Below are 13165 nucleotides of genomic sequence, written 5' to 3'. Positions count from 1 at the left end.
CACATTGCATCTATAGTGATCACTACTGTTCTCTTCAATCCCTCCTGGATCCCTCCATAAACCTACTGGGGAAATGCTAGTCACGAACTAAGCCTGATCTCTGTGTATGTGAAGAGACATTAGCCTGTAGACTCTGGTGTGAGCGTGGCAATGTGATAGAAATGTATTCCCAGCACACACTGCCTGGAATCTTATTTTTGTAGACATATCTCGCTGAGATTGTTCATTTTGTCATAAATGGTATATGATGGACACACGAAGAGTCCAACCGAGATGCTAATGAGCTTCTCGCTGTTGCATGTTAAGGTCATTACTATATCCAGGAGCTTGTTGAGAACAATCTGCTCTGATGATCTCCTTTTTGTGGATCTGACTTTGGTCACCATCTTCTATGACCCTGTCTGAGTTGTATTCCCCTTTCTACCTTTACTTTCTGCTCCTGTGATCATCCCCATCGATACAGAGGCCGGAGTCAGATGGGCATATGAAAAGTCATCCCAATTATATCCAGAAAACTTGGACGCTTTTCACCCATATTGTTATCAGTGTGTCAGTCTTTTACGTTTGTGTGACTTCCGAACATGATCAAATACAGATCCCTAGGTTATTAATCACGTTTCTGTACAGATCTAATACTAAACAGTTGATGTGTATGGGATCAGACTTTTTTTTTTTGCGCACCCATAGACTTATATAAACGATTCTCATCCCATACTCAGAAGAGAATAGTGCATGCTGCAGTTTTTTTCACATGGACACCCGATTCGTGTGACAATACTCATCTGAACAACCCGATCAGATCAACTTTGAGCAGTGTGCTGTAGAATGGTTATTCGGACAGCACATATCAGTATAATCCGCTCATCAGAACAAGCCCTAAGGGTAAGGCCCGATATGGCGTTTGCGGCCTAGGACCACAGTGGTCCGGTACCGCTGTCATTTTCAGATTGCCTATCAAACAATTATTTGATTTTGTAGGGAAATTGCTATTTCACCCACAAAACCTTGCAACCATAGTAATCCGAACCTCGCACCTCCGTCTCCAAGACTTCTCTCGTGCTGCGCCAGTTCTCTGGAATGCTCTACCCCTGGCGATCTGACTGATGCCTAGCCCCCATATTTTCAAGCGCGCTTTAAAAACCCATCTCTTCAAACAAGCCTACCACCTTAACTACTCAGTAAATTAACTTTCCCCTGCTCCCTCCTTCTAAATATCATTCAGAATCTGTTCCCTACTCTTCATCCGTCTGAGGATAAAAAAGTGGAAATGGTGCCCTCCGCAGATGGACCACTAATTTGCATATACACACATACATACTTTTTTCCCTCATGTAGAATTGCCCCACACTGAGTTGGATCTCTGCAATGAGGGCCAGTAGCACCATCTGATCAGTGTCTAGGCATCTCTACAGGTTTTTGCCCCCAAAATTTGAGGCAAAGACCCCAAAAGAGTGGTGTTTACTGATGGATCTCTGGTTTAGTTGACATGAGATACTTTATACAGATTCTTTAGCTTCTAAGTGATCATAACACTTATTATAATCTTGAGTAATAATTATCATTAGTGATATCGGTAAATATACAAAATATTCACCATTTACAACAAGAAGAGCGACCACGGCTATTAAGGCGATGGCTGATCTGCAATACCAAGACAGGTTGTCAAACAAAGGTTTAGGTGTGATCTTATTACAATGTACAAATATGAGGGGACAATAAAGAGATCTGTCTAATCTGCGTCTAGAACAAATCATCAATGGAGATTCTTTACTGTAAGAGCAGTGAGACTATGGAACTCTGCCACTTGTAATGTTTGATTCACTACAATAGTACAAGCGGGGCCTGGCTGCCTCTTCCTTTCTTGAGAAATATAATATTACAGGTTATGGCTACTAGATTCTGTGAGGGGACGTTGATCCAGGAAACTAGTCTCATTGCCATATGTGGATTCGGGGAAAGAATTTTTCCCCTAATGTGGTTATAAGTGTCTGCCTAATGGGATTTTGCCTTCCACTGGAATAACGTGTTAAGGGATAAGTTTAACTTGCTGGACTTCTGTCTACTTTCAACCTTAAAAAAAAAAAAAAATATGAAAGTCCTATGCGACTATAATGGAACTCGCATTTAAAAATATCAGCGTGATTTCACAGAAATGTCCATGGGATCGTTGTAATTTTTTATGTACAACCTGAGGCCTCGCGCAGACGTCCATTTTTCATGTGTGCTCTATCCGTGATTTTCAAGGATAGAAAATGTACCCATTAAGGTCCATGGTGCTGTTCACGTGTCCATGTTTTTTGCTGACCATTTTTGATCAGGATGCCTTCGATGGGCTGTCCGTTTTTAACATTGTAATGGATGAGAAAAGTTTTGGAAATTGATTATTTTTTGGGGGCAAATTAAAAAACACTGAACAAACACTGGTGAAATATGTAAAAAAATATGTCTGAATGAGGCCTTATGAGTTGTAACGGACCAGATTAATAGTGATGGTGTATCCTCACCATTGTGCATATCGCTGTGCTGTACAGATTACTGCTGTATGAGACAGAAAACACTTTCTTGAGCTTTATTTTGATGTCGCTTTCTTTGACTCCTCTCGAGTCATCTGCTGCCTCCGTCTCCGCTGAATTTTAAATGACATAAAAAGCCCAGAAAGCAGCAGCGACTGTGCTGAGATCTGTCATGTGCATTACAAATACATTTAGCTTCTACTGGGAAATGCAGAACATTTTTCTGCTGTTTAATTTGCATTTTGTAAGGGCTTGTCCCTTCAGGATCTGTAACACTGGAGTACATGTAATGTGATGGGATGTTCTCCTAGTTTGCATTATGGCTACTAAAAGCTAACTCAAGAGTCATTGAGGTAAGAACAGACAAGTAGATTGTTTTCCGATGCTTCCAGATTAATTTACAAGGGGCGTCCTTTATGGCTGCTGTAAGAATCAAACATTTGTTGCTGTCGGTCTTCCCTCTCTATCGGCTGTTTTTTTTCCCTTCCCTTCTCTCCTCTTTTCTTCAAGGCCTTTTCCACCCCTCCTCCCTCCTCAGACATGCAATGCGGAGCAGATGTTTTCTGCTCTTTGTCAGTGTTTTTGCAATGTACAAGCATGCTTTGAGCCACTGTTCTCAGTTGTAACGGCCTCTGTGAGATTACCAGTAATGGATTTCTAAATCTGGAGTTATTTATATGCCGTTTTGTTTTTACGGTGACACATTTCTTGTTGTCGCTCATTGACTGCAGATTTTTTGCTGTGCAAAGTGAAATTATTTTTGTGTCTCGTAGTCATTTGATATATTGTTTATGTCTCACGAACGGTCAAAGGACAAGTCCCAGCGTATTTTACCCCTAGGTTAGCTGTGCGGTCACACAAACCTCACATATTGTATTCATACGTTTGTAGCAGAACTGAATTAAATAGTCATAGCATTGGAGTTAAAGGGATTGTCAGCTGTTCTCTCATGTGGATAGGTGACTATGACAATTGGTTATTGGATGTGGTCTGACCGCTCGGACCTGCACAGATTGACAGAACAAAACTTTTATCCCCTTTTAGGGTGTAGTGAAACAGCTGTATAAATCGGACTGGCCCTGGCTCTTCCGACCCAAGTGTGCCAGCTGCATAGAAATATATGAAGCTGTCACGTTCGGGTCGAGAGAGCCAGGGCCAGTCCATGCATTGCAGTCCAATTTATACAGCCATCTGACTGCGCCCTTAGAATGGAGCATCAGTGTGCCTGCTCGACAGCCGCTCCCATTAATCCCCATAAGACTGCCCAGCACTGCTCTATGCCTTTTTCCGGCAGCCCCTACAGAATAAATGTAGCAGCAAGACTTTATGCTCCATTTTGTAATGGTTAGAAAAATTCCCATTCTGCTAAAAAACAGACTGATTTACCATCTGTAAACTTGTAAGGTACGCAGGGTGGTAGTCATGGGCGAGGGACTGCTGTATTCCCACACTCTGGCACCCCACAAGTAAATAATGTCCCGTTTCCCTTGTGCTGTGTGTGTACTTTATAATATGTGGTTTGGCTGGAAGCCTCCACTGTCTCCACAAACCCAGATCCAGGAACAGCTGCACATTTAACAGGAGACACTTGGTTCTTTTCAAACAGATTAACTTTACTGACCAGTCCAAGTTCAATTGTTATTACCGCACAGTAGAATGTTATATTCACGGTTTCTTCAGCCTGAGCTATCCCTTTCCTCTCTGGCACCCCTGGAATACTCTATCTAGCTTCACAGCTCTCGTGAGTTCCAACCCGCCTTCCTGAAAAGATTCACTGTCCGGCTTTCCCTTCTGAAAAGAGAATAAGGCACGCTTCTCTGTGCCTAGTTCAGGCCATAGGTCCCGAACGTCCTGGAAAGGTCCACTGAAGTTTGCCGCGGCTGTCCTCATGCTTCCCAAACAGTCTGTACTAGATCGTGCTCTCCAGCCCTCTGGCCTTGAACTTTTCTTATCACTACACCTCTCTATTCTCCTGCGAATCAGGAAGTAACTACCTTTATATCTATCCCTTCCCCCTCCCATGTTGGGGCTGTTCCCAAACACTTAACTGTTCATGTCTACTTCCTGAATTTATTGTGCCCACAACTGCACTTTCCCATTCCTTGTCTATATCTAATGCTTTATCCTCTATCTATATCCTGAGCTTCCCTATGTCCTAAATCTTAATCCTATACTTAATACATTAACACATTATGAGATCCACATCAGTAAGTACTTCTAACAGTCTTTAAAATTGCACATATCATCACACATATATGTGTAAAGAGTGAACACATTAACTGTTCACGTTAGTGCCCGTAGAATTCTATGCACAAAAACCACATTTTTAATAAACAAGTCACAGCCGTTTCGTTAAGGAGGGAGAGGTGTATGACCGTCCCTGACGAACTCTTGCGTACTATTTGAAATTGGATGGCAGTTTCCCAAGTGTCTCCTAGCAAGCAGTCCGCATATTCTTTATAAGGATGCTGTATATAGTTGGTCGCAACCCCATCGGAAAATAATGGAGTAGCGGTCGAGTATGCGGACTGCCGCTCCATTGCAACAAGGATAAAAATGCCCCTTTATGCCAATGGATGTGAATACCAGCAGTCGTTTATCCACTGATCAGGCAGTTACAGGTGATAACTTGTTTTTACAACCCCTTTAAATCATTAAATTGGATCTGTAACCAGATTTCATAAAACAAACCAAATCCATTTTTTTAAATAGATCTCTTATTGACACTCCCCTTGGGCCATGGGGTACTCGGTAGCCGGGCCAGTCGATGCTGGGGGATGTCACAGTGGCAGTGACAGGGCGGTCAATTAAAGGGAAAGTAAAAGGGGAATAAAGTTTTTAAAGATAATGTTCGTGACGCCACCTGTGGTATGCGGCTATATGGGGCCGCCGCTGCGGTGCAGATCCTCTGGAGCTGAATTGCGTCATTCAAAATTACAAAGTGTCCTGCAAAAATCCAAATCCTTATACAGCTGTGTTAATGGAAAAAAAATAAAAAATGATGGCTCATGGAAAATAGGGTGGAAATCGGACAAAAACCAACATTCATCCAGTCAGGAAGGGGTTAATAAGAGGTGTTTTATGTATTGGAAATGGCAAAGAATCTACAAATGCCGATTTTTGGAGACCTCTTGGATCGGGTATTTAGATAGCGGTCCATACCTCAAGAACTAGCACCTGCGTACCCCATAGTGTCCATGGACAGCACCCCCTGGAGCTTAGGAGGACTCGCAACTTGTGCAGCTTTACACAAATTGTTCTCCACCATAAATGCCAACGGCCAGTATCCTCTTAAGGGCACAAAAGGCAAAACTAGTGGTTCAAGGCTGGTAAATCGTATCTATAACTAGTGCTGGCATCTGTAATATCACATTGTATCTACAGGGAACTTTTATATTCGCTCTTTACTTTTTATTTTGGTCTTCTCAGGAAAATCATGTACTTAAACTTATCCTTTAATGCATTGACTGATAGAAGACAAGGAACAGTGAGAAAGTGCCGGCAAGATAATTATGTGCTGCCTGCTCCTCCTATGAGGAGGTATCTCCCCTCTGCAGTACTCTAATCACTGTGTCGGGGTGAGGACTTATTAGTTCTTGTCTGAGATAATCCTTTATCTTCTACCTCAGTCAGATTCATAGAATCATCCTTAATTAGAAAACCTGTGAATTATCTGGAGGCAAAAACAAACCCCGGTGTAAAATGCCCAATAAGATGAGGTCCATTACAACATGCAGTGACCTGATAGGATCCATTAGGGATCTCCAGGCTTATTTTTTATTGTTAATAGCTCTTAAAGGGAAGCGGTTGTCAATTCATGATGGACTGGTCTCTCTTGTGTGTACATCGGGAGAGACCTGTCATTCAACTTAGGGTTGTGGGGAAAGAAGCCGGCCGGGGCTGCCACTGGACTAGTCAGGTCTCTCCCTATGATCCCCGGATTTTCACACTCTATTTTCTCTAAAACGCCAGAGAATTTCAGACAAAAACTTATCTGGCTGACCGGATCTGATTCATAAGTTCCCTGTAACCTGTTCAGAGATGATGACCACAGATTTGCCTGGCAGCTGCTGATCCCTCTCCAATGCTCCCACCAATGAAGCCAGCTGAAGGGGGCATCTTTGTAGTAGAGTTGGGCTGATGGCGATCATCGGTCCGGCTACCTCTCTGGCTTCTGGCCAGCTTTAGCCATACTAGGTTTGTTTCTCAGTGACTTATGAAGGAAATCTATTTTATTTACCTTTCCTTGTTAAAATCAGAAGACATGTAACTGTTACTAACTGGTCGTACTTTTCTTTTCTAGGTGCAAGTACTGGAATTATGACGAGAACCTGCTCACGTCCAGTGTGATCATCGTTTTCCATAATGAAGGCTGGTCAACACTTATGAGGACCGTCCACAGTGTTATCAAGAGGACCCCTAGAAAATACCTGGCTGAGATTGTCATGATAGATGATTACAGTAACAAAGGTGAGTTCTGCTGGAAATCTACTGCCACAACAAAGGTCGGGAAAGCTGATCCTAGCCGTGAGATCTGCCACCATCACTCTGCACCCCCATCTGTCATCACAGCGTGCATTGGCTTATCTAGTGCCTAACCTAGAGATAGTTTGCTGACTTATTTCATACCTTTTTCTTCTAGATGGCCATACTCATTAGTGTCAATTCATATTATGTTTACAGTGTACGTCAGGGGGTATCGGTGCCTGTGTTAACCATTTGGGGACCACTGAGCTATTTTGTATGTTGGAGCGGCTCTCTGTTCCAATTTTGCCTCTGCTTCGCCATGTGAACTCTGGTGTACAGTGCAGCAGTGCCCACAGGGGATACCCTCTAGGACTATTTTGTCAACCCCTTATATCTCCCGTCAATAACAAACGTAGCATCTAGTTGATAAGGTAGAGAGAAGGGCGTTCTCTGTCACTCTATGGAAGCACCACAACACGATTATGGGGTGCCAGTTCACTGCTATTGGAGACTGAGCTCTAACCTAGGAATTCAAGTCTGCCATGTCAGACAGTGGTTCAGTAAAGGCCCCCAGGACTGCCACAATCAGGCTGGTTTACACTGACCGGAAATAATGCTTTCATATGCAAAGTATATCAGAGTAGTATTTAAGCATTTTTGTTGTTGCTTTTGTTTTTTTATTTGTCTTTTGTTTTTTAAAAAAAGAAAAGTTAATGCATAAAAAGTTATAACTGTTAAAATGCTGTATCATTTTCTTTAAATTGGCTGTTATTCTACAAAAGTGGTAAAACAAAAAATACTAAATTAAAGTGGCACGTTTTATTCTACACAGATCAAGGTATACACAAGACACAATGACAGCATGCAAAGCTTTTTTCAATTCCCTAATGACCACTAGCCACCCTCCAAAAAAAAGCTATATAATTAGTTACGTTTTTTGTACCCAATATGGTGCCAGCAATAAAACAAAGAAGCCCTCATAAAGCCATACTGATGGGAGAGTGAAAACGTTATGGCTCTCTGAATTCAACAACGCAAAGACGAAAAAAAAAATTCTGCCAAAATGGGCTCACGGGTACTGAATTGGTTTAAAAAAACAACAAACTATACCACACAGTATATATATTTTTTGCAGAATGCCTTAGTACAGAGGACAGCACTATTTTTACAGTAAAAAGAGGTATACTGACATATAGTGCCCTATCAGGTCAAAGGGATATGCTTTTAGGCTGTTGGGTCAATGTGGGGCCTATGAATTAGTTTCACACATACATTGGGAGCTTTCCTGCCGCATATAATAGACAATGGAAGCGCAGTGGCCTTAGCTAATCTGATACAGCTGACATTGAATGTGTACGAGGAACACAACTGTTCTCCAACATCAAAAATCTGAACACACAGCTTAAAGCCCCCCATACACATTAAACTAACGTCTGCCGAACCCAGAATATGGATAGGTTCAGTCGACAGTCTAATGTGTGTAGGGGCCCCTGACAGATGATTATTTGGGAAAATAAGGATCCGACATGTCTGATTTCAGACTGCTAATCCCTTTAAGCCTACGCCAGAGATGTTTGGCAGCGACTTTTTCATAGAGAACACTGGCACGCTGGGCTAGATAGCGGTCAGCTGAAACATTGTATGGCCGATCACTATCTAAGGTATAAGGGGGGCTTAAAGGGAACCTGTCATCACGATTTAGTATGTTAAAATAAAGGTATGGTCACAGTGGCACTTTTATACTGATTTAATAGATACCTGTAGGGAAGAAATCCACATCCTGGTTCTTGATTAATTCACGTTACAAGTTCTGGTGCAATATCCTCTTCGTGCAAGAGGGCGGGACTTTGGGTAATGTTTTCGGCTCTGCTGCAGCCCCTCTGTGTTTGTATGAGCCTCCTATTTTAAAGATCGCTCTAGCGCACATTAATCTCCCAGTAATCTTCAGCAAAATGGCGCCAGTGGCGGCACATATGCAGATTGAGATCTTGTCTAGTCATTGAGCCGAGGTCTGAATCTGTGCATGCACCGCCCCCCAGTGCCAGCGGCAAGGGCAAACTTTAAAATAGGAGTCTCGTACAAACGCAGAGGGGCCGCAGCAGAGCCGAAAACCCTACCCTCAGTACCGCCCCAAAGTCCAGCCCCGATGTGCGAAGAAGATATTGAATTAAACAAGAACCAGGATGCGGATTTCTTCCCTACAGGTGCCTATTAAATCAGTATAAAAGTGCCACTGTGACCATACCTTTATTTTAACATACTAAATCGTGATGACAGGTTGCCTTTAATGTATATGGCCAGCTTCAGATTGTGTTGTGAACAACTTCAACAGCGTCTGTTAAAATAAAAAAGACATTAAAATGTGTGTATGGAAATGAGCAAACTTGGTTTTAAAAAAACGCCTCAAAAATGGAATGATGTGATTGGAAGCGGTATATAGATAAGATGTGTTTGTACCATGTGCCGATGTCTCTGGAGCCTTTTTCTACGTGTCATGCAGGAGCTGTAATGTCTCTCTTGTGGTTTGCTGGCTTCTTACTGCGGCAGGCAGGGGTCTCACAGGCCGTTTGGTGGTGGTCTCGGCAGCTGATATTGAGGGGGCACAGTTACTTGTTACCAGATTGTGACCAGACAGTGGAGACCAGTGTGGGACTGAGGCTGGTGGACGGGTTTTTATTTTCTTCCTTGCAGTCCAGCAAAATGGAAGCTATTCAACCATTCTTTATCGTGGTCAAACCACAGTTGACATATCACTTGTGAAATGAGTACAGTTGTTGATGGCTATTAAACCATCCTGTGAGGATTATGTAAATTCTCCTAGCTGCTAGGAATAAGCCATCAGATGCATTATGTCTTCAGTGTTCAGCCAAATGGCATCACAGATGAAGCGCGCTCAAGCATTTACTGAGCCATCCATGCGCCCGCATCAATGCTTGTGACTGCTCTGTCTACAGAAATAGATATTATGCTTCGGATCTAGGGTACTGTGGCATAGAAAGAGTGGTATTGTGAGGATTCTGCTTTTGTTTGTGTTCTAGAACATTTAAAGGGAAGGCTGGAAGATTATATCAAGCAATGGAACGGGCTGGTGAAGGTCTTTAGAAATGAACGTAGAGAAGGGCTTATACAAGCAAGAAGCATTGGCGCCCAGAAATCTAAACTAGGACAGGTAAGTAGGGAAATGTTATCAATCACAATTCCATTTGGGTCTTCCATTCATAATGGCACCAATGAAACCATCACCTGGCCATGCAAAAAGCAAGCCATTAAACAGCTCTATCGAGAGATAAATAAAAAAAAAGTTACAGATCTCTGAAAATTGTGATATAAAAATATTAGAATATAATTATATTATGAATTAGTTTTATTTTACATATTTGAGAATTTTTTTCTACCACTTAAATGAATCAAACTATACAAGTGTGGTATCACTGATCTGTTTAATTTGTAGAATCATTTAGTCAAATTATTTTTACCATACAATGGACACTGTTAAAAAAATACTCAAGAAACAATGGCAGAATTGCATTATTTTTTTTTCTATTTCTCCGCACTTAGATTTTTCTTCTCTGTGTTCCAATGCATTGCATGGGCAAAATTTAATGTGTGATTAAAAACTAAAACTCTTTTCACAAAAAAAACAATTCTTTATGGATCTCTGTCAGTAATGTTCTGTGAGCATTGAAGATGACAATAGCAAAGATTTTTCTTTTTTTTTTTTAAAAAAAAAAAAAATTTAAATTGATGAACATGCACATACAGCTCACGGTACACTGAAGGACCTGCCGTCACATGACTAAATGACGTCAGCGCAGGTCCTTCAGTCCACCGCGATCTGCCGGCAAGGGAAGACAAGCGCACCGGGGGCCTTCAGAAGGTAAATATATTTATTTTTTATTTTATTCTTCACACCCGGGTACCATCCGCACATTGAAACGCATGGATTCCGCATGTACAGACGCAGTGATGCGGATTCCATGCGTTCCAATGCAAGTCAATGGCGGCGAAAACGCAGCACTTCCGCAAAATAATTGGTAGTTTTCCGCAATGATAATCCGCAGCGGAAATTTCCGCAGCATGTGCACAACACATGCGGATTATTATTGGGGAACATGGCAGGCCTTCTACCATGCGTTTTTTAAGCGTTTCTGTAGTGGAATTACCGCTGCGGAAATGCTTAAAAAACGCATCGTGGGCACACAGCCTTATGAGAAGTATTACTTTGTAGGCAGCTTCTACATTTAAAGGGAAGCCATCATCAGAAAATTTTGGCAATATTTAATAAAAAATACTAATCATGCAATTTCATACTGGCCACGGGGGCTCTTTTAGGCTGATACCTTGTGTCCTTTCAGGTAGTTTTCAGGAAATCTCCATATTATAAGAGGCAGAATTAGATTGCCTGGTAACACACCTCTATACACAGCTGATAACACAGGATCTACCAGTCACAATAAGTGTTGTCAAAGATAGGGTCGGGATCTGACCATTGTGGCCATGTACATGTGTTGTTTCCTAAAATAACAGGAAATTACAGTAGAGTCGAAAGAGAGCTCCAGTGTTCAGTGTGAAAATTGCAAGATTACTATTTTTATATTATTACAGATTGTGAACAAAAAAAAATGCCAACTTTGTGGAAAGAAGTTAAAAGAAAAACTTGATCCACAACAGTATTTTCTGATGAAGTGGCACTTTAAATAAAAATTCTCCCATTCGCTCACAGCAAAAAGAATTGTGAAAATGATGATACCAATAAAGATGTTTAACTTTCCATTATATGAATATTGGGGCATTTTTATCAAACCAATTCTGGTGTCATTTGTGCAAATTAAACACCCAACAATTATTTGTTTTAGACACTTAACAACTTATCTGACAAGGGGGTGTGGTAATACTGAAAATGGGTGTGGTTTATCATAAAGGAACCTGGTCTATCAGGCGACATAGTGCACAAAAAATGTGCCAAAATTGTGGCTCACATTTCTGGCTCAAAGTAAGTCAACTAATAGGTGGTGTAATCTTAGACCACACAGTATTAAAATTAGAATCAAATTAATAAATCCGTGTGAGCCACTTTGATAAACTGGCGCATTTTAATACTGTCTAATCTAACCTAGCACTGTCTAAGAATAAGACCGTTCTGATAATTTGTCCCAGTGTGTTTTGTATGCATACACTGTAGGGCATATCACCACAAGGCACAGTATGTAAATGTGAAATGTGCGGCTTAAACACATCACATCACCGCTACAACAAAATATTAGTATTTACCACTGCAGTATTTCTTCTACAGAGCCGACATTATTAACACAAACATGTCCAAACATCACTTGTCTTCACTTATCTATCATTATCTTATCGGTGCATTACATTAATTTTCTCATCTGTGATGTAATATTGATCTCTTGTAGGTTTTAATTTATCTCGATGCACACTGTGAAGTGGGAATTAATTGGTATGCTCCTTTAATAGCTCCCATAGCCAAAGACAGGTAATGTATACTCTAATGTAACATAAAATGTTTTGTCCTAGGCAGTGCACACGGCCTTTACATATTAGATTCTGGACTTCAGCATAACATTAATTTACTCAATATTTACATTACAGTGCTTACACATTTAATGCGCAGCACATGCTGCTGCTATATCTGCCATTGTACAGTGTGTCTTACATCTGGACAGCCATGCAGTGGGTTCTGTGAATTTGCTTGATACAATAAAGTCAGACTTAGAGCGGTCATACACATGAAAGCCAGGCAAACGTGCATTTTTCAGCAGGATTGGCTGACCCTTTAATATGTTTACGGATTGCCTGCATAGATCTAAATAGATATTATTCTGCGGCTTTGACCTTACCAAACAGTATCACAAACTGTTGTAATAATTTGACCTAATAGATGTTTGTAAACTCCCAAAGTATTCAAAACAACAACAGCCTTTCTCCGAGTCCAAAGGTAAAACAGAAGAAAACCGTTCATGCAACAGACATAAGTCGAACACTGAGTCTCTCACGGAGAACAACCAACCTAAGAGTTCTTCCCGCTTACAACATACAGACCGTTTCTGAAACTGCTCAGCTTCCTTAAATAGGACCTGTAAAGACCGAACTGGAGCTATGGGAACAACTATTCCCACCCAGGCTCTTCTGGTTGCTCCTAAAACCCAGACCCACAATCTGCTTCCATT

The 13165-nt window shown here is 41.4% G+C and overlaps 1 protein-coding gene across 2 annotated transcripts in view; it reads left to right on the top strand.

The window, feature by feature from the left end:
• The window catches only part of GALNT7 (polypeptide N-acetylgalactosaminyltransferase 7), a 163850-nt gene that overhangs the window by 102584 nt on the left and 48101 nt on the right, over positions 1-13165 (top strand). For both annotated transcript variants that reach the window (XM_073643971.1, XM_073643960.1), the window contains exons 3-5: positions 6817-6983; positions 10019-10149; positions 12392-12471. In XM_073643971.1, the coding sequence (XP_073500072.1) occupies positions 6817-6983; positions 10019-10149; positions 12392-12471 (378 nt within the window). The remainder of the gene's footprint in view (positions 1-6816; positions 6984-10018; positions 10150-12391; positions 12472-13165) is intronic.

The sequence above is a fragment of the Phyllobates terribilis genome, unplaced genomic scaffold (genome assembly GCF_046119375.1).
Source record: "Phyllobates terribilis strain yellow unplaced genomic scaffold, ASM4611937v1 Scaffold_1__5_contigs__length_1240528914, whole genome shotgun sequence".
NCBI lineage: Eukaryota > Metazoa > Chordata > Amphibia > Anura > Dendrobatidae > Phyllobates > Phyllobates terribilis.
Note: the sequence above shows the minus strand (reverse complement) of the source record. Positions and strands in the feature narration are given on the sequence as shown.